At 37.3% G+C, this 22,218-nt stretch overlaps 1 protein-coding gene across 1 annotated transcript in view; it reads right to left on the bottom strand.

The window, feature by feature from the left end:
• Positions 1-22,218, bottom strand: part of LOC121873152 (low-density lipoprotein receptor-related protein 6-like) — a 197,415-nt gene that overhangs the window by 129,700 nt on the left and 45,497 nt on the right. Inside the window, 2 exon segments of the mRNA XM_042376470.1 lie at positions 863-1,036; positions 8,540-8,703. Of these exon segments, the coding sequence (XP_042232404.1) occupies positions 863-1,036; positions 8,540-8,703 (338 nt within the window).

Genomic DNA, 22,218 nt, shown 5'->3' with positions numbered 1-22,218 from the left:
AGATGATATAAGATCACATTTAATAAGTCACAATCTAGTGGGTCCAGAACGTAATACAGTATAAGATTTTAATAAACATGTAATTGTAAAATCAAACTAGTCATTGTCTCTCAAAGTAACAATTGTGCAACCTCATCCTAAATCCTAGGTTAGCTTAGTTAGCCAACAAACTCTGTAATATGTAAAACAAGGTGTGTCGTTCCCCTCTGTTTAACTCATTAAACTTCTTTTCCAACCTTTCCCCCCACGACTATATGTTGTGACTCCTCTATCCTTCATGTCTGGCTGTGCCTTGAGCCCCAGCATGCCTTCAATCTTTTCCCAACCTTAACCTTAAAAAAAAGTGTGTGTGTTTTTATCAAGATGATGTTAATATAGAAAATCAGGAATATATGTGGGTGAAGGACTGGGCACGATGGGGGGGAAGCCCTGGGAGGGTTATCTAAGGAATGGGGCCCCAACCATTATCTTGTACAGAGCCCCTCCTCAGAAGCTAGAGATACAAAAATATGTATACAAATAACATGAAAGGAAAGTTTCACGTCATCTACTTGGTTACAAAAATATACACCCTGACTGTTATCAAATTATGGTTGCATAAATGATCAGACTGACAAACAGAGCTTTCAATTACATCCCCCAATCTGATACTGAGAAGATGATAACAAACATTTAATTTTCTTGTAAAAATTAGTGCACTTAATTTCCTAAGGTGACCAATTAGGAAACTTGACCTTTTATCATTTAACTCATTTCTCACAATTCACTAACTTAGCATAAGCAAGGGAATAACTTTTAGCGTGGCCATTAACTTTGATTTTACAATTCAAAAAATAATTTGGCATAAATAAATGTAACATACCTTTCTAGAGGTTCCATTGAGTCTGGCAACTTCAATACGATCTGGGCCAGTGTCCGTCCAGTACAAGTTACGGGCAATCCAATCCAATGCAATACCATCGGGATGGAATACCTCGGCAGACACTATCACTTGTTGCTCTGATCCATCCAACTTAGAACGTTGAATACGAAGTGTCTACACCCAAGTAACAAGGAAGAAATAAAAAAGTACATTGTAAAAGGCTATGGTATTATGAGTAAAATATCTAGTACAGTACAGTACAGTACCGTACATCACAGTACATACAGTACAGTACAGTAAAGTACAGTACATTACATTACAGTACAGTACATTACAGTAAAGTACAGTACAGTACAGTAAAGTACAGTACAGTACAGTACAGTACAGTACATTACAGTACAGTACATTACAGTAAAGTACAGTACAGTACATACAGTACAGTACATTACAGTACAGCACAGTACATTACAGTACATTTCAGTACAGTACATTACAGTACAGTACATTACAGTACAGTACAGTACAGTACATTACATTACAGTACATACAGTACAGTAAAGTACAGTTCATTACAGTACAGTACATTACAGTACAGTACATTACAATACAGTACATTACAGTACATTACAGTACAGTACATTACAGTACAGTACATTGCAGTACATACAGTACATTACAGTACATACAGTACAGTACAGTACAGTAAAGTACAGTACAGTACATTACAGTACAATACAGTACAATACAGTACAATACAGTACAGTACAGTACATTACAGTACAATACAATACAGTACAGTACAGTACATTACAGTACATACAGTACAGTAAAGTACAGTACAGTACATTACAGTACAATACAGTACAGTACATTACAATACAGTACAGTACAGTATATAAATCTGGTAACATGGAAGTAATTGCAATCAAAATTAGTTACCATGAATGCCAAAACAGGTATTTTAATTCAAAATACAGCGTACATTCATCCCTGAATATTTACATGCAGGGTGATCTTGTTATACGAGCATTCTTCATTTGAGAATTCGATGATAGGAGGTTAAGGAATTTGCACCTTATATTCGCTAAACGAGCGATATTGTTAGATGATACGAGGAGTGAGTATGGCAGTTTACCCAGCCGAGTAGGCAGAACAAGCAGTGACATGGTCGTGACGACTCTCGTGACGCAGATGTGCAGAGAGGTGTTTGTGAGCCACTAAGCCAGGCCGTGCACCCCTCCCCTACATCCCTACCGTCCTCCCCCCAGTCACCCTCTCCTTTCTCGCAGTGTTTGAATCTGCTATCACAGTTTGTCCGCTCGTACTGAATCGCATTTATTTACTGTCATTACTATACTGTGTACTGTGCTGCTTAAGCATTATGCTGCGATACTTTGTAACTTGCTAATTGTTTTAAAGGCATCCCAAACCTAGTGTTGTGCTACAGTCATGCCTCCTAAGAGTTCAACAAGTTTAACCACCACTCCAGTTAAATAATTATATTAAGTATTATCTTTCTATGGTTGTGCATATGTACCTCTATCCTGGTTAGAAAAAATAATACGTCAGTGATGTCGGTGCATCCCAATTTAACCCTTGTATTATTCCCTCCGTTATACGAGTTTTCGCTATACAAGTGGACTCCAAGGAACGTACCTACTCATATCATCAAGATCATCATGTATTTAGAATTTGCGTTTTCAAAGACTCACAGGAGAAAACAAAATATTAATATTTTCATGCATCTTACGTACATTTGAAAATCAATACTCTGCCAGTTTCCTGTATCATTATATATATATATATATATATATATATATATATATATATATATATATATATATATATATATATATATATATATATATATATATATATATATATATATATATATATATATATATATATATATATATATATATATATATATATATATATATATATGCAAGTAAATCACTGTAGGTGCATGTGATCTAGGTATATGCTGATAACCACAAGGAAAGAAGAAAACACGAAGTTCCCAAGCGCTTTCGTGTAATTCACATCTTCAGGGGTGAGTACAGACTAAAGAGAAATACAAACCAAGGTGTATATATACAGAGGAGGGTGAGACCAGGTCCACAATGGTCAGGTATTAGGTAATGACCCTACTAATCTTTAAATAGCACACAACGGTTGGTGGTCAGGTCAGAGGGTAAGGTGACCCAACTTTCTCACCTGGTTACAAATCTTCTTAATTACAAAATTGTCCAGTTTGTACATGCCATTACTCAAATTCATGTTGAATGCTTCGGTATGTTTAATAAGACTAGATTCTATGATGTTCCTACTATCAATTGAATTACAAGGTAATATTGAGGAGGCATTATCCCAGTCAATGCAATGCTTGTTATCCCTCAAATGAACAAACAGAGCATTGGATTCCTGGCCTGTCCTAACACTGTATTTGTGTTGTTTAATTCTAGTTGCAAGATCTTTACCTGTCTGGCCTAAGTAAAACATATTACATTCCTTGCAAGGAACTTTATAAATGCAACCAATTGTGTTGTTGGGGGAGTTCTTGATTAACATTTGTTTAACAGTGCATGAGTTTTTAAATGCCACATTGACGTTCCAGGTTTTTAGTTGTGAAGGAATGTGTGAGAAATTTTTGTGAAATGGTAATATTAAGATATTCTTATGGTCATGGGTGGGCTTTGGATCAGTTCTATAAAAAGTTTTCTTAGTAATGTTTAGGCATTTGTCTATGAAAGATCTAGGGTATTTAAGGTTTGAGCCAATATTATAGATATATTTGTATTCCTCATCAATGAATTCCGGACTGCAAATTCTCAAAGCACATAAAAACATTGTTGAAAATACCGACTGTTTGACTCTATTATGGTGGGCAGAATAATAATGAATGTATGAACACACATTAGTTGGTTTTCTATAAATACTGAACTTAAAAGTGTTACCTATTCTGTGTATCAGACAGTCTGTGAATGGCAATTTACAGTCTTGCTCTAATTCCATAGTGAATTTGATCGAGGGGGCTAAGTTGTTAAGTTGTGGCAGGAAAGCTTTTAGGTCCTCATTACATGGCCAGAGACATAAAACATCATCAACATATCTAAACCAGACTGCTGAAGGTGGTAAAATATTACTTAATAGTTTCTTTTCAAAGAATTCCATATATAGGTTGCTTAATACAGGTGAGAGTGGATTACCCATTGCCATACCAAATTTTTGAGCATAATGTTCTCCATTGAATTCAAATTTACAATCCTTAATACATAGTTTGATGAGTTTGATGAAGTCGTCTTTGGAGACGGGCAATGAAATATTGTCCAGAGAATCTATGAGGAACTCTAGTAAATCATCAACTGGGACCTTTGTAAAGAGTGATGTTACATCAAAACTGACCAGTTTAAAATCATAATTAATGTGTAAGTTATTGAGTTTATCAACCAAATCCATATTATTCTTGATATTAGAGTTAGAAATGTTTCCAACTAGGGGATTTAGTAAAGAAACTAACCATTTAGATAGTTTATAAGAGATTGACCCAGCTGAGCTAATGATGGGTCTTGCTGGGTTATTAGGCTTGTGGGTCTTGATTACACCGTACATGTATGGCAGTGGAGGGGACGTTGAAGTAAGATGTTTAACGAGAGTAGCTTTGCCGACCGAACAACGTCCGATCGCATATACGTCCGTGCCCCCCAAAACTTCCGTGACGCCTGCTGGACCACCACTCCACGACCCCCTGACGGAGACACGATGATCCTTCCCATACTGGTCAGATAATTATGAGTTAAAGGAATATGCTTCCTTCCTTAGCCTTTTTTTAAGCATTTGCCTCCAGGTGTAATGTTAACCTACATCTATTGAGGATAAAATCTTTCACCTACAAATTGACAATAACACATTTGCTGTAATCAGACATATCTAGTTGCCTCAACAATTGCAACCCCAGTTGCAATTGGGGTCGCAATTTCAAATTCTGTGTCATTACTAAGAAATAGTAAAGTTTCTGGTGCACTCTAAGATTAAGAGAGAAAACGGAGGAGTCAGGCGTCCTGATGCGAGAGAAAACGGACTCGTATGATGAGGTACCAAATTAAAAAAGCATAGCTACACGTTTTGTGGACTACAGTATTAAGCGTACCCTTTTCATCACTTTGTAATAAACCTAGCCATGCCTATGTGTGTTTATGATATTTACCATAACATTATATATATATTTAGTGGGTATAAATGGTCGTAAAATGGGAAACTTGGGGTTGGGTCTTCGGTGCCTGGAACCAATTAGAATAAATCCCATAGGTTCTGTACTTTCGTTATCGCGTTTTTTTTTATCACGCACTCGGCGGGGTCCCAATTAGGCGCTAACCAAGGGATGACTGTACTGTACTGTATATACTTGTGACACTGGCCAGTTGCTTCTGGTGCTATGGTACAGGGGTACCAAGTGACAGCACTAGGATCCCGCTTCCTCTATCAAGGAATAAACAATTAAAATTTAAATTGAAAAAAAAAACCCATTCAAATAATGGGACCTAGCGAACCTAAATGGCCCTAGAGCGGGCACAGTCACGTATGCATCGCGTATTCTTATAGATTGTGCTGCCAGGCGTACGTTATCTAGTGAATTTAGTCAATATTGTACAGTAACAATGGACCTAAGTGCAAACCTGTATTGTACATGTACTAAATGATTACGGTACTAAAATTGTTATGTCTATTGCAAATATAGCTTGTTTATACAGGTATTCAAATAATTTACTATCTTACAAGAATCCCACCAATGTAAGTTATATTCACCCAGGTCGTATGGGTGGCAAATTATGAGAAGAGCGTCACTCTTAAGTAATGATAAATAAACACGCAGGCCTTCAGCGCCAACTGTCAAATCTTATCTCAAATAAATAAAGACACTCTGTCACCTCACCTCACGCTCAGCTGGCTACCTCCCTCCCTGTGTTCCCAGACAAAAGATTGGTGATTTCTTTATGTTTATTTTATATCAAATCTCAGACTAAAGTTAGGATAATATAATTTGCATTGCTGAAATCCTCGCAAGACAGAGATTAATTTAAATATAAGCGTCATAAATTTTGCTCTAGATATAAAAAATGTAGTACATTAGTGTACAATACTGTAGTACATTTTATAAAAAAGTTTTTCAACTGTATTTTTGGGTAGATTTACATAAATTTCTTCATTTATTTTCATCCATTTACATGCACACACCATACTAAAAGAAACGTAAGATAAATAAATGACCTTAGTGCAAAGCTGGAGTGTACATGTACTAATTTGATTACAGTACTAAAATTGTTATATCTAGTGTGAATTACATGTTTATATTCAAATAAATCAGTATCTTACAAGAATCTCAGCTATGTTAAATATATTCTCCTAGGTCAGGGGTTTTCAAACTATGGGTCCCGACCCTTCAGTGGGTCGCGAAATAAATAAATTGGGTCGCAAAATAAAAATGGGTCGCGAAAATATATATGAAAAAAAATAAAATGGGTTGCGAAAATAAATAAGAAAATAAAAATAAATGCACCATAATTTAGGCTTGGTTATTGTAATGTACACTCCACAGTCTAGGAAGCGACTGCAAGAAGAGCATTTCCTGGGTCGCAATTCAAATTGTTGTTTTGGCTGTGGGTCACAGTAAAAAAAGTTTGAAAAACACTGTCCTAGGTCACATCACTGGCATTTTAAAATGAGAGAAGCTTAGTAGGACTGTTAAATAAACACACAGAGACCTTCGGCTCAAACTTTGAAACATATCACCCCAACCCCCCACCCCCCTCGCTGGCTGGCTGGCTCTGTCCGTCCCTCCGTCCCTCCCTCCCTCGCCCCAGCCAGGGTTTTAGGCTTACAGTTTTTATCTTATATAATATCTCAGACTAAAGTTAGATTATAATTTGCATTGCTGGAATCCTTGCAAGACAGCCAATAATTTGAATATAAACGTCATATATTTTGCTCAAGAGATAAAAAATTTTGTACATTAGTGTACAGTACTGTAGTACATTTTAGAAAAAAAGTTTTTCAACTGTATTTTTGGGTAGATTTACATAGATTTCTTCATTTATTTTCATCCATTTACATGCACACACCATACTAAAAGAAACGTAATAGAAATAAATGACCTTAGTGCAAAGCTGGAGTGCACATGTACTAATTTGATTAAGGTACTAAAATTGTTTTGTCTAGTGCAAATTATAGCATGTTTATATTCAAATTAATCAGTATGTTATAAGAATCCCAGCTATGTTAATTATATTCACCCAGGTCATGTCACTGGCTTTTTATAAGAGAGAAGCTTAGTCACTTAAGAACTGATAAATATACATGCGTTAGACCTGGGCCTGTGCCAACTGTGAAACATACTACCTCACCTCCCTCTCTCTCCCCCATCTGCCCGGCGTTGCTGGAATCCTTGTAAAACAGAATAATTTTAATATAAACGTCATGTATTTTGCACGAGATAAAAATTAATCACCTGTATCACATTACAGTAGTGATTTAAGAGTAAAAGTGTATATGTACGTATATAGTATTCCACATACACGTAAGTATAAATACAAAGTTTCTGTGATGATCGGACAACGTCCATTTCGGTTAACGTCACGTTTCCAAGAACGTATCTAGGACATTAACCGGCGCGCGCGCGCACACACACACACATATATATACAGTACTCCCTCTTTATCGACGGATTTTTTATCGACGGTTTCGATTATCGACGGATTATTTAGACGGCACCTCACAACAACAAGACACAGTACCTGCCCACACCCCTCAAGAAGATGCAGACCTTGACTCATCATACTCATCTGACTGGTCAGGCTTTTAATAAGCCTCAATCATCACACTTGTATATACTGTATACTGTATTGTTTACTGTAAGGACCGATGTTCACTTCAATAAATGAAATCGTAAGTTTGCTAGTATTTTTGTCCACTTATTATATTATTATTTATACACTATTATTTAAGGTTATGTGTAAAGGAAACGCATTAATGCTTAAAGGTACATTTATTCAACATATGCTAATAATAGTTAGAAAAATTACGTAACCATCACGGTATCGACGGTTTCTTTATCGACGGCCGTCTACAGAACGTAACCCCCGTCGATAAAGAGGGAGTACTGTATTTGGCATTTTTTGGCTTTACTTTGTATGTACTTTTTCTGAGTTGCAACCAATTGTGTTGTTAATCGAGGGACCACTGTATTAGTTTCACATTCACTTATGACCTGGTCGTCGGTCCCTAACCCCGTTGTAAGTGGACTACGACGAATTGACGGTGTGGAGGGGACATGAATGACGGTGGCAATTAGCATAGATATCTTGCTTGTGACCCTGCATAACATATTCCCAGAAGATTTCTATTTTTATACATCAAGTGTTTGACTTCCCCTGCACACTTAACCAAAAAGCATAGAGGATAAAACAGATAGAGACAAGGCAAGATGAGAACAGCATCTACAGGTATAAAACAAGTCATATTACATCATACTGGTAAGGATAGCCTACCAGTACCGGGTTGTTATTGTTCACCGTAAATGACCCAGACAGTACATAAGGAGAGGTTTGTTTATATCTCTGAAAGTTTGTAAGTGAAATGTATTAAGTATAGGAACACCAGTACAACAGCTACAAGACTTACCTCATCATCTGTCCAGTAGATAAAGCTATCAATGGGATCATAGTCAACAGCAATAGCATGTTTAACCCCCGACACTGGAATTACTACAGCAGTGTGATCTGGAGTGTCCAATGATATACGTCGCAAATCTGTCCGACGAGCTAAGATTAACATCTCTTCTGGACCTAGAAAAATAAAGTGTATTACACAGTATAATATTTACACAGATTAATAATAATAATAATAATAATAATAATAATAATAATAATAATAATAGCTGGTCTTTTGTTTGTGAAAAGTGTCAGTTCTTCAAAAGAATTCAATACCTCTCAAAACACTACAAAGTCAAGGACCTGAGAATAAAAAAGAAAAATACAACAAAAAGTGACTGCTCCTACATCCTTAAATTGTAAAAGTTCCTAAACCCTGTAATTCTCCATCTCTATACCCTCTTCAGGATTATAAGCTTTCGTAAAAAGCAAGGTTCTAAGTTATTTCTTAAAGGCCACTACAGAAGTCAGTTACTTTATGGATGCAGGCAACCAATTGTACAATCTGGGTGCTGTATAGGTATAACCCGAAACCCAACGTCCCAATTACCGCCAATTACATTAGGGGGAAATACCCCGCAAGTTTCAATGATACCCTGGAGATCTAATGATCAGGAGAGGAGCAGCAAAGCTGCTTTGAATTTGGCGGGCGGTGACGCAGTACGAATTCTTGCCACGACTCATTCCTGCCTATCAGCACTTATTTACACTTACCATGTGTTTCCAACTTCGTTTTTTTTTGTCCTCGTTATTTCCGATTTCGTGTTATGCAATCAAAACTAAATGCCCCAGTGGTAGTTCCTCTTGTGTTACCCCTCTTAGGGGCAGCTTGATGTGATGTGATAAGGTGTAATAAAGACTGGTGATAGACGAGCACAGATTGGTAAAGACTTCAACTTGCCACCCTAGACTGTCTCTACCATCCTCAACACAGGTAAATAATAGTCTCAATTTATGCTTTACATTCCTTATTTAAGGCTTATTATGCTTGCTTTATATGTCTGCTTTATTTTCTTTTTTGACAGTGTGCACGACAGATATTTATCAAGGGGAGAGGGGAGTTTTGGGGGGTGGCTGGTCCCTACCTCCTGAATTTGTTATATTTTTATGGGATTAATTGCTTTGATAACCGTTGATGCACTAACCAATGATTTTTCTCGGTTCCTATATGCATTGGTTATCAGGATATGCCGGTATTGAAAAAGGATCGAGCAACAAAAGGACATTCCTGTACAGTACTGCTCTAGGCTCTTCAAGGAGTGAGGTATCATCAATATTTGTACTGTACTATACAACAAAATCTTTTTGGAACTTGCAGTTAGAGAATTTAGTAGGTTGGCCAAATACTTATGATTACCAAACACAAGTGCCTTAACAATCATTAGGCGGAGTTTAAACTCAATTCTTGCTTTAATTGGAAGCCAGTGCAATTTGATCAAGAATGGGGTAGTGGGAGTCCTCAATGGGTGAGCAAAAATATGCCTGGCAACCCTGGTCAAAATTATCTGTACAGTACTATCTTCAGTAGATAATTAGGTAGGCAGACCCATAGAGAGTTACAAGTCAACCCAAGACAAAACAAGTGAATGTAATAGTGTCACAAGACACTGTCTATCCAAAAACTGTTTAACAGCATATACATGAATAACATATAACTGTATAGGTGTACCTCAAAAAACCGACATCCTGTTAACCACCGCTTCGCATTACCGACTATTGCATGTAGGAGAAATACCCCATAAGTTTTGTTAGTACCCGAGATCAGACGATCAGGAGTGGAGCGACACAGCTGTTTTGAATTTGGTGGCTGGTGGCATGGTGCAAATTCTTGCCACCAGAAGGCTTTGCACGCTGCCCTGATTCATTCCCACCATCTTTGCTCTTGTTTACACTTACCGTGTGTCTCTTGAGTTAGTGTTTTTTTGTTATTTCCAACTTAGTGTCTTAGTCAATCACGCCTAAATGACCCAGTGTTGGGCAGCTTGATGTGACGTGATAAGGCATACTAAGAGTGGTGATGGACCAGCATAGATTGATGAAGGCCTGAACTTGCCACCCTTGACCATCTTTACCATCCTCAACACGTGTAAATAACAGTCTTAATTTATGCTTTACATTGCTTATTTAAGGCTTATTATGGTAGTTCTATATGTCTGCTTTATTTTCTTGCTTCAGTGTGTGCATGACGAAGCTATATTAAGGATAGATGGGATTTTTGGAGGGTGGCCAGTCCTTAACCCCTTGATTCTTTAAGGTTCTTATGTAATTAATTGCTTCAATAACCGTTGATTTACTATCCATCAACATTTCCCGGTCCCTGTATGTGTCGGTTGTCAGGGTACACCTCATCATGAATGACAAAATAATTAAGCTGTAAGAGTCAGTGACAAGAACCAGATGAGCGCTGACTCTTTGCGTGCGCGGAACGGTGGGTGAGTGGGTGACACACGGTCAGTTTTTCCCTCCCTCTCTCACTCAGTCAAACCACCACCTCCTTTACCCAAGCAAAAAAGTGAACTGTATAAACTTTTATTCACAGCATCTGATCTAATTGTGTTAAGAGAGATGAATTTGATACCATAATGATCCTGAATAAATTTTCTACAAGACATTTCCAATTAGAGACCCTTAAACAAAATATTTTAACATGATATAATGATGGGGACTCCATTCTTTTATAAAAAAGTAAAAAAAAATGAAACCGGAGTCAATAAAATCGGTTCTAATTATGTACTGTATATTGCAGCCTATAAGTCGACGTTTGAAGCGCCAATTTTTGTGTTCAAAACTAGGGGTCTTATACAACAAGTATAAGATGTCAACCTCTAAGTACGCTCCACCACTAGCATCAGATTTTCACTTTACCTTACTGGTAGGTCTCAGTCACTTAATTTCCAGCACTCACAAACAAGTTTTACCTAACTGTAGCATTTTTCCAGAAGGGTAAATGTTACTGAACTCTGCCTAAGATCAGAGTTTACACAAGTCATACCAACACCTTTCAAAACCTTAAAATATCTTTCGGTGTTAACTACAGTTTTTTACTAACAAATGTTACTAGGGCAGTTACTAGTAATATTTTTTTTAATTGTTTAAACATACAGTTCTGGTATATTCATGTAATGCACCTGAATTTTGAAAACATGTACACAAATGTTTTGTAAGGTTGTAAACAATGCATGCGTGAGAACAGTTAGCTGTCCTGCAACAGCTTGGCCTTTTTTTTTTTCCCCAACACTTGTACCAGTATCAGAGATTATAGATTTTGTTTGCTTGTTGCTGCATACTGCCAACACAAGTGTACTACCATTAATAATATAAAGTACTGTTAATTGAATGTTTTAAATTAGCAATCCAATACAGCTACTTCTCGATTTAAGACATACTCGACCTACGACCACCCGCACATATGACCTGCTTCAGTCGGTACGACCACCCTCACATACGACCGCCACAGTCGGTTCCAAAATTTTTTCAAATGCACGCGTATTTTCTAGACCGAAACGTTTCCGTCCAGTACGAGAGCGTCGCATGGGCTGGGTCGCCTCGTGGCTACAGCATCATTTTGTACATTATTTTGATTACATGTACAGTACAGCTTTGCCCTTAGGACAGTGTATGCATGTAAATGAGTTTCAATAAATGAATAAAGTTACATATATGAGCCAAAAATAATAGTTGAAAAACTTTATGTAGACAAAGCTTGGATGGCTAAATTTTAGAATAACCAATAATTTTAATATACAAAATGCAAATATTAATGAGCACAATTTTCTTGATATTTAATCCACTGGAAACGAATGTAAACATAGAACAGATTACTGCATTGGCGGACTAGCCCATCAGCTGATGCTCACAACAAAACGTGTTTGTCGTAAGGATTTCGTTACTCGAAGTTTTGTTCGTTAACCGAACTGAAGATCCTTATGGGAGGTAATTTGTTAACCGAAATTTAGTTCATCGAACCGTGCGTTAACTGTACTGTCAATATAATGTACAATATGCTTTGCTTATCATGTACCACAATTATTAAGTTTGAAACTTTTTTAATTGCCACTGTACATGTATCCTTGATAATCGCAGGGGTTAGGTTCCCGAAAACTATCGTGATGAACAAAACAGTACATATTAACATATGGGAAACACTTAACATATGAGAAAAATTAGTTTCGTCCCATGAATGCACAGAAGCATCCTCTAACTGACCAGAATATACCCACAAAAATGTGTAGGTACACTAAAAGATACAATACAAGTAACATATCTTTATTGATTAATAAGAAATAAACAATGCACAGTACTGTACAATACAGTATTGTATCATGAATGACTCTTAGTAGAATGAATGAGAGAGGCAGAGTGTCGGTGAGATGCATTGGGTGGGAAGAAGGAAGGTGGGAAGTGGGTGGGAGGCAGTGGATATCCTGCTAATCTACTCTGGCTAAAGCAAAGCCATCACTGAAATTATGATTTAGTTGGTGATAATAGAGGTATTGGTGGAGGGGGAGTTGTGGTAAGTGGTGAGGAGATGATGCATTAATCGGTTTGTTTGGTAACACTGGCTGCAGCACTGCCACACACACACATTGAACAGCTGATGTCTACCCACAATATTGAGTGCACGTATAAATGAACAATGTCGTATTCCTTCTACATTACCTTACATTAATTTTAAACTACGGAGTGAGAAAGCAGAAAGGCGGGGTGATTAGAGAGATGGAGTGGAAGGAAGTGGTAACACACAGTTGGTGTGTTGCCAAGTGCAAGCTTATCCTTGTTGGAAAATTTGGAATATTCAACCTGAGAATACACACGTCTTCATTGCTTGGTTGGATCAGGAACCTTAACACTCTCTTTTTCACAGGTGCCATGGTGAAGGGTAAATAAAAGTTATAAAAATTGCACCAAAAACAAGCACGGAGCAGGAAACCGTCTTTAAACTTCAGCCAAAACAGCGTAGGGAAACAAATGCTATCGCTGGAAGCTGGCACCACGAGCCGTGCTGCCATCTCTTGGCAGTCGCTGCTACAGCTGGTTCTCGCAGACCCGCCAACTGTCCCATGATAATTCAGCGATAACCCAGATATATCAATGATAAACGTACACATGGTCGCAATTGAGGATACCATAAGCCAGATCAGTGATTATCAGGTCCCGTGATTATCAAGGATACGTGTATTTAATAATAAAGTATCAGTACTAGTAAACTGTCATTTCTCACCTAGTGTAGTGTATCTTAAATATTTTTATGCTTGTAGGAACTGTTGTTGTTGTGATTTGTTTACACCACATTCTTGTGCCCAAGTAATGTTTATTTGTAAGAGAACCATAGTTAACACCGAAAGGTATTTTAACATTTTGAAAATGCTACAATTAAGTAAAACTTGTTTTTGTGAGTGTTGTTAAAAAGTAAATGTTGGCAAGTTAGCCGACACCTAGGATGTAGCTTTCAAATTGCAGTTTAGGGAGTCGACTTAACTGCCAGGTATAGACCTAGATCAACAATTTCAATTGAAATAATTAAGGTCGTCTTATATGCCAGGTTAACTTATAGGCCGCAATATACGGTTAAGTTACACACCAAATTTTTTTTACCAAAATAATCCCGAATAGTTTATCTAAAAGTTTGGTTAAATAAATAAAAAAATAATAAAAATCTATATGATACGTGCGTGAATGGAGCTGTGTTATAGCAAAGACTGGAATTTTCCAATCTTCACGGGAAAGTTTTTCCAAGCCTAAACGACATCTCGCATGGAGTGGTAAGAAATGTTGATACCAGAGTTAATAAAATAAGTTCCAATTAAGTTACACACCATTTTTTTGCCAAATTGATTGTGGTAATTACATCCCTGGCAACTCAACAGCTTAGGTCATATGTTTCCGAATTAAAATGAAGGCTTAAAAGACTAAAATAAAATAACACACGGCAAAAAACATAAGTAATAAATAACATAGAACTTTCGTAAAACCCATTTAAACATTAATAGATAGAACTAAAGCTCACAAAGGAGAGACATCCCCTCCCATGCTATCCACTTTTCTTCCAGCACCAAAGAGACGGTAAGACCCGTCTCCCCTTGGCATTGTGAGAGGTGCTTACGCTAAAGATCTCTGAGCTGGGGCACTCAACCAGGAGGTGTTGAACAGTCAATGGGACAGAATCTCCAAGCTGTATTGTATCCTTTCTCTAGTGAAAAACAAAATACAAATAAACAGACTAGATGCTGGCAACAAGGAAAAAGCCTCACAGACCAAGGACTCAAGACGAACGAGAGCATCTGTTGTTGAATGCAACTTCCGGAAGCCCAATTGATATGGTGAAAGAAGTGCATTCTTCTCCAGGTACTATTACACTAATTGCAAGTTGAACATAAGAACATAAGAATGGAGGAAACTGTAGCAGGCCTATTGGCCCATACTGGGCAGCCCCATTTACACCCAACCCCTATTGCTCATACTGTATATCCATCCAACCTACGTTTGAAGTTATCCAGCGTATTCGAGTTAATGATGATATTTGGTAACTGGTTCCACTCGTGCACTACTCTATTTCCAAACCAATGTTTACCTATTTCACGCCTAAATCTAAATTTGTCTAAGTTCAAACCATTGTTACGAGTTCGTTCCTTGTTGGAGCTTGCAGATACAGGAGGTCAGGGCTATGGGGAGATATTCTAGTGGGTGAAGACCCTCTTTACCAGTATTCTTTAGAGGCAGGACAATAGCCTCCCGCCATGAGGACGGGAAGGCACCCTCTCGCCAGATCCTATTATATAGCTCCAATTAAAGGTCTGCGCCTGAAATTTAGGATGATGGAGCATTGAAAATGGGAACTCATCAGGGCCTGGTGATGAATCTCAGTGAGTGAGAGGGTGGTTCTCATATCTTTCACTGAGAACATGGTGTATGTCTCGCCATGTCCTGCTCTAAAATCCAAGGGCCTGTGACTCTTCTAGTCTTCACACCTGCTTAAAGTCTGAGGATCAAGCTGGTGAGGGTTTTTTTTTTTTTTTGTACTGACAGTAGTATTGTAGGATAACCCAGGAACCTAACCCACTAAACTCCATGTTATAATGAACCTGATTTATGATATTTCAACCTGTAATTGGGTTTTCAGGAACCTAACCTCATTGTAAATAGAGGCTTACCTATACAGTACCTGAATATGAAAAGCTTTCTTGGCGACTTGAAAACATATTACTTAATGTATGTGTAAAGTCAAAAACCCTTTCTAATACCCCTATGTTCCACTTACATAAAATTAGGATTTTCAAAACCTAATATACATATTGTAGAGAGATTTACACATTTTCCTTCCTAAATCTACCATACATATAATAACCTCTTTTTATTGCAAAAAGAGAATAAATAATTATGGCCAAGTTAATATCAGTAAATGATTTAATGCTTTATAACTACTTTGAGGGTTTGGACACAGCAGGTGTGATTCACTGAACTTCTGAACATTGTTCATTGTGGACAGATGGTAGTGGGGTAGTGAAAGAAGCACGACTAAGAGAAGGAGCTTTATTCCTGACGTTTTGTCACAAGACCTTTTCAAAGGGATGCTACCATGAAAGCAGTCCAGGAATAAAGCTTCTTCTCAGTTGTATTTCGTCCACTACCACACTACAATCACTGAGCTTAATTCTTGAAAGCAAACTCACAGGTAGAGGACAGGTAGAGTTCAATGTTGCAGTGTGTTGATGATGATGATGATAATGATAACAATGGTTGCCCCACGTGTAACGAGGATGACCGGCCCAAGGGCCACTACGGTGTGAATTTGTTTAAGGTGTAGAAGCTGTCGCCAACAAAAGTACCACACCTTAAGTCAACGAGTTGCATGACCCAGTGTCAAGGAATAGTCCGAGAAGACCAGACAACTCGCCAACTGCACTGGCTAACCATTACCCCGGAACACGATCCACAAACCGATTTACATCCAGGTCCCCAATTACTGCTGGGTAGACAGAGCCAAATGGCATAGAGAAGCTTGCCCATAGTTTCAGCCTGCCCGGGGATCGAATTCGGGTCCACTCGCTTGCGAGGTAAGCATGCTGACCATTACACCACAGGTCGCCACAGATTGATGATAGTACTATAATGGTGATACTGACACTAATTTTGACTTGGTAAGATAGTAATGGTAATGGCGACTGGCTAGAGGTGGTGCTAGTATGCACAAGAAATTATATTAATACTTACGGGTATATTTTAGGCGTTATAATAAAAAAATTATCCGATAGTAAGACACACACCCACCTTTGCCAAATATTTTAGGGGAAAAATGCAGCTTATATTCATCAAAATACAGAAAGGTACAACCTCTATACACCTGTATTCACCAGAAATACTTTAAAGAGGTCCAGAAAATTCAACATCTGTCAGGATGGTTTGTGTGTTCGTAGGTGTGGTTAGGCATCTGTGCATGGGTGTCTCATGGCTCATATCTCAGTCCTGTCATCCTACCTACTCTCATTTACATGATCTTTTTATGCAGAGCACGTATTTTCTTTAACAGGGATACTCGAGGGTTTTAAGAAATGGTTACAATTACGTACAAGACGTATTTTAAGAAATGGATGAAATTATGTAGTTTAACTATTTTAAGAAATAAGTAAAATTTAAAAATAAATGCTCATGAAAAGAACACATGCTCAGTGACTACAGAGGTCTTTTTCAGATATGCTGTAGGCCTATTGAAAGCTAATACAGTGGTCCCTCGGTTAACGAGCGGTTCGATTAATGAATTTCCGGTTAACGAATTAGCCCCCATAAGGATTTTCAGTTCGATTAACGAATAAAACTTCGATTAACGAAATCCTTACGACAGATACGTTTTGTTGTGCGCATCAGCTGATCAGGTAGTCCGCCAATACAGTACTGTAATTGGTTCTATGTTTATATTCGTTTCCAGTCGAGTAAATATCAAGAAGGCTGTGCTCTTTAATATTTTTGCATTTTTTATATTAAAATTATTAGTCATTTTAAAATTTAGTTCACATATTGATGATATATGCAGTACAGGGAACTAGTTTTTTGTGCGCCCATCAACCGCTTGAGTCACCCGCCAGAGCGTCTGTTTAACTTTGTTTAAAGTGGAGGAAACATCGTGTTTGTTGGTCTCTTGAATACAGAGTATTCTTACGTTTTTACATTAAAATTATTGGTCATTCTGAAATTTAGTTAACATACTGACAATATATAGCACAGTGCAGTGTTGATTTAAATAAAATAATCTTTAATTACAGCTAGTGAACTTAAAATTTCATTGGTGAAATTACTGCATCAAGCATGGGTGAGAAAGACGATTCCCCTCAGTGTTCCTCTCCAAAAAGGAGAGAGGATTTTCATGTTAGAGAATCTCTCAGTCCAGAGGTTCCTGACATTATTATGGAAGGTGACTCGCCTTCCAAGAAGCATTAAAATGCTCCTCTTCTCCCTTCTCCTCCTCCACCCCCACTTCCTTCTCTTCTCCCTTCTCCTTCTCCACCCCCACTTCTAATTCCCATCATCATCATCATCAACCAGCAACATTCTACATACACACCTCAAAGTAAGTGTACTGTACTGCATTTTGTTTAAACTTTGTATATACTTGTCTGTGAGAAGGAACCAATTACCCAATATCCCATTGAAATAATAGATTCGGTTAACAAACGACCCTGTGGAACGAAGTGTGTTCGTTAACCAAGGAACCACTATATATTGCATATGTAAACAAGCTGGGTGTAGTGGTAGGGGGAATATTGGGTGTTGCGACATTTGGCAAATTTATTTATGGGTTCAATATTATATTATTGTGTGAACAGTCACTTTGTTGTATGATTCACCATCATTAATATAACATCTTCAATAATAGTAAAAATACAATACAGTAAAATCTCAATGATACGAGTAGATACATTTCTTGGAGTCTGCTCGTATAGCGAAAACTCGTATAACGGAGGGAATAATACAAGGGTTAAATAGGGATGCGTTCCCGAGCACCAAATACAGCAATGACAGTAAATAAATGCAATTCAGTACGAGCGGACAAATTCAGATAGCAGATTCAAACACTGAATGAAAGGAGAGGGTGACTGGGGGCAGGACAGTAGGGATGTAGGGGAGGGGTGCACGGCCTGGCTTAGTGGCTCACAAATACGTCTGAGCATCTGGCTGGGGGGAGGGCGGTAGGGATGTAGGGGAGGGGTGCGCGGCCTGGCTTAGTGGCTCACAAACACGTCTGCACATCTGCGTCACGAGACGTCACAGACCACGTCACTGCTTGTTCCGCCTAGTCGGCTCGGTAAACAGAGCAAAGAACATTTTAGGCCCGTGGCGCTGGTTGACCAGGAGGTGGGAAACAAACAATTGTCAATTGTTGTTTTTGGGGAATATTTCATTCACTCTAGTAAGGATACAGTACAGTGCTTCTTATTATGTTATCATAGGTATATGCATGGTTTATATGATTTGTTTATCACTGGGCCCATCACTGTTTTCAAATTAGATTACAAGATATGTATTTCTCCCATACATATTCTGATCGTACGCCTGGCAACGGATAAGAGGAGTGACTCGTGTGACTGCTAGTTAACGAGTCATCTGCACTTAACTCCCCTCCCTCCCTGCCACATTTCACTGGATTTACTGTTATTATTAGTGTTTACTAATATAATAATGCTTGATGTTGATTAATCATGGCATTGTAGCCAGATTAGACTCGTCACTGTAACCACCAGGCTACTGGGCCAAGCTGTGAGGTGTTTGGTTGTTTTTCAACTCGTATTTTTGGGTAGATATATATAACTTTTATCATTTATTTCAACTCATTTATATGCACACACCATCCTAAATCTACATTGTGAAAAAACTAAAAGAAATAATTGTCTTAAGGGCAAACCTGTACTGTACTCAAATGTACTAAATAATTACTAAAACTTTATAGTCTCGTGCAAACTATATCATGTTTATACTCAAATTAATTACTATCTTACAAGAGTTCCAGCAAAGTAAGTTATATTCTGCTAAGTCAATTCAGTGACATTTTATAAGCCCAAAACTTAAATTCCCTCTATTTGACTGATAACTACCCACTTTGTTATCTCCCCACCAGCTGTCAACACCACACCTCCCCCCTCCTCCCAGCCAGGGTGAAGGTAGTTTTAGGCTTAGAAGTTTTTATCTTATAAAATGTCACAGGCTAAACTTAGCAGAATATAACTTGCATTGCTGGAATCCTTGTAAGATAGCGAATAATTTGAGAATAAACATCAGCTGTAGGCAGTAGGTAGTAAGCAGCTACCAAACAGGGAGGTACTATGGCCTGGGAAGATATTGGAACCATAATGTGTTGTCTAATGGTAGACCCTGCTGCCATATGGCATCACAAAAATTGTGACCAAGTCCCAGGTTGTTGATCTGACTTTCTGCCTCATTTACACACAATTGCAGGGTCTCAATTGTTTCTCTTACTTTGACAACACAACATACATATATTGTTTCTCACTACCGTATATCACGGCCTATAAGACGAAATTTGAACATTAAAAAAATCTGCCCAAAGTTAGGGGGTCGTCTAAACCACCAAGTTTAAAATTCTTACCTCTTAAATATTGTGGTTTAGTGTGTCAAGAGTGGTGATGAAAACATCGTAAGCCACTCACAAGGTCTTACCACTAATTATTTTATACTGAAACTTACGTTTGGCAAGCTGGATTCAAATTAAGATTACCGGTATATTAAAATAATAAAAATGTATTATAAACCTGTCTAACATACCGTAAAAGAGATTTATACCCCTATAATAAACACAGCTATCATCACACACCCCTCCCCACGCCCCCCCCCCCATTTGCCAGTGAGGAGCCGTGGAGGTGGTCAGTAATGCATACCGGTATCGGTATATTTACTCATAATAATATTTATCTCCTATAAATAATTGATTTAAATTTTATTTTTTTCCAAAGAATATTCAGTAAATGAGTGCATTAATTCTTGAAACTATCGACGGTTAATTACAGACGCTCAAGTGACGTCACTAGTGTTTACACTACACCAGCTGGTAATATTTGATGCCATTACTTGAAGTGAATTGGCCTTATTTTAAGTAACTAACTATAAATAAATACAAAAATTAAAAAAAAAGATCAAAACTGAGAAATAATATACTGTATGTATGTTGTGTTGTCAAAGTAAGAGGAACAATTGTGTAAGTACGTAATATTTTTTCACTCAAATCCTAATGAAACACTACTGGAGAACATTCCTTTGTCGCAAAACAGTTTATAAATTAAAGAAAATAATTACAGTGTGTTTAATATATTACAGTATATTATAAATAAATAAATAAAACAAATAATTCGGTAAATCTATTTAAAGTAAATGGAAAATAAGCAAACATGTTATTTACCAAGACCCTTCCGTCTGGCTCAGGGTGAGATGGAGGGGAGATAACAAAGCTATTTATAGCCCATCAGAAGTGACCAGTACCCTAATGCACCATAAATAATTCATTGAACATTCATTTTTTGTACATAGTATATATATATATATATATATATATATATATATATATATATATATATATATATATATATATATATATATATATATATATATATATATATATATATATATATATATATATATATATATATATATATATATATATATATTTGTGTAATAAATGTATGTAGTAAGTACATACTGGTAACCTTTTTCACTCAAATCCTAATGAAACACCACAATTAGAATACGGTGGTTGCTGTTGAACCACATGTTGTATAAATAGTCACACCACCGAGACGAGGGAACACTCCCACCACGCTTCAGTGACGTCACTAGTGTTTACACTACACCAGCGGGTATAATTTGATGACATTACTTGAAGTGAATTGGCCTTATTTTAAAAAATCAAGGATGGTTGGTAAAGGACTACTGAGTCAGTGGGTAAGTGTCACATTTGGGGTACTGGTCTTATACAGCAAATAGAGCTCAAAAGCTACTTTTTAAATGGAAATTTGGGGGGGGCGTCTTATGCACCCCGCCGCCTTATAGGCCGTGATATACGGTACTGATCTTTTTAAAAAATATATTTCTTTGTTTCTTTAATATTATTATTATTATTATTATTATTATTATTATTATTATTATCAGTGTTGTTATTATTATTGTTATGATTATTTAATTTTTTATTTTTTATTATAAATTTTATTTACTATGAACTAATTATTATTACTGTATTATCGTTATTTTTATTACATTATCGCCCCCAGGCCCCGATGTGGGTCAGTGACCTGTGCCCAGGTAGGCTAATCCCCGTGTAAAAAAAAAAAAATAAATAAAAAAAAAAATAAAAATAATAATAATAATAATAATAATAATAATAAACACAGTTTGCACTAGATAAAATTTTTAGTCTTTTAGTGTAGTAAATTTGAGTACGAAGTGAGTACAGTCGGCCCTTCACATACGCGGGTTTAGTATACACGGATTCGCAAATACGCGGATTGCCCTGCCGGGGGAATATTCTGTACATTGAAGTAATTGAAGTACATTCAAAACGCGCGCGGCACCGCGCACTGCCTGCCACCCCCCACACACACACACGCGTCACGCCACCCCGCGCTCCCTCACTCAGTCAGTCTCGCTGTAACC

Source organism: Homarus americanus, unplaced genomic scaffold (genome assembly GCF_018991925.1).
Source record: "Homarus americanus isolate GMGI-L3 unplaced genomic scaffold, GMGI_Hamer_2.0 scaffold32929, whole genome shotgun sequence".
NCBI lineage: Eukaryota > Metazoa > Arthropoda > Malacostraca > Decapoda > Nephropidae > Homarus > Homarus americanus.
This window is presented reverse-complemented; position numbering and strand designations above follow the sequence as displayed.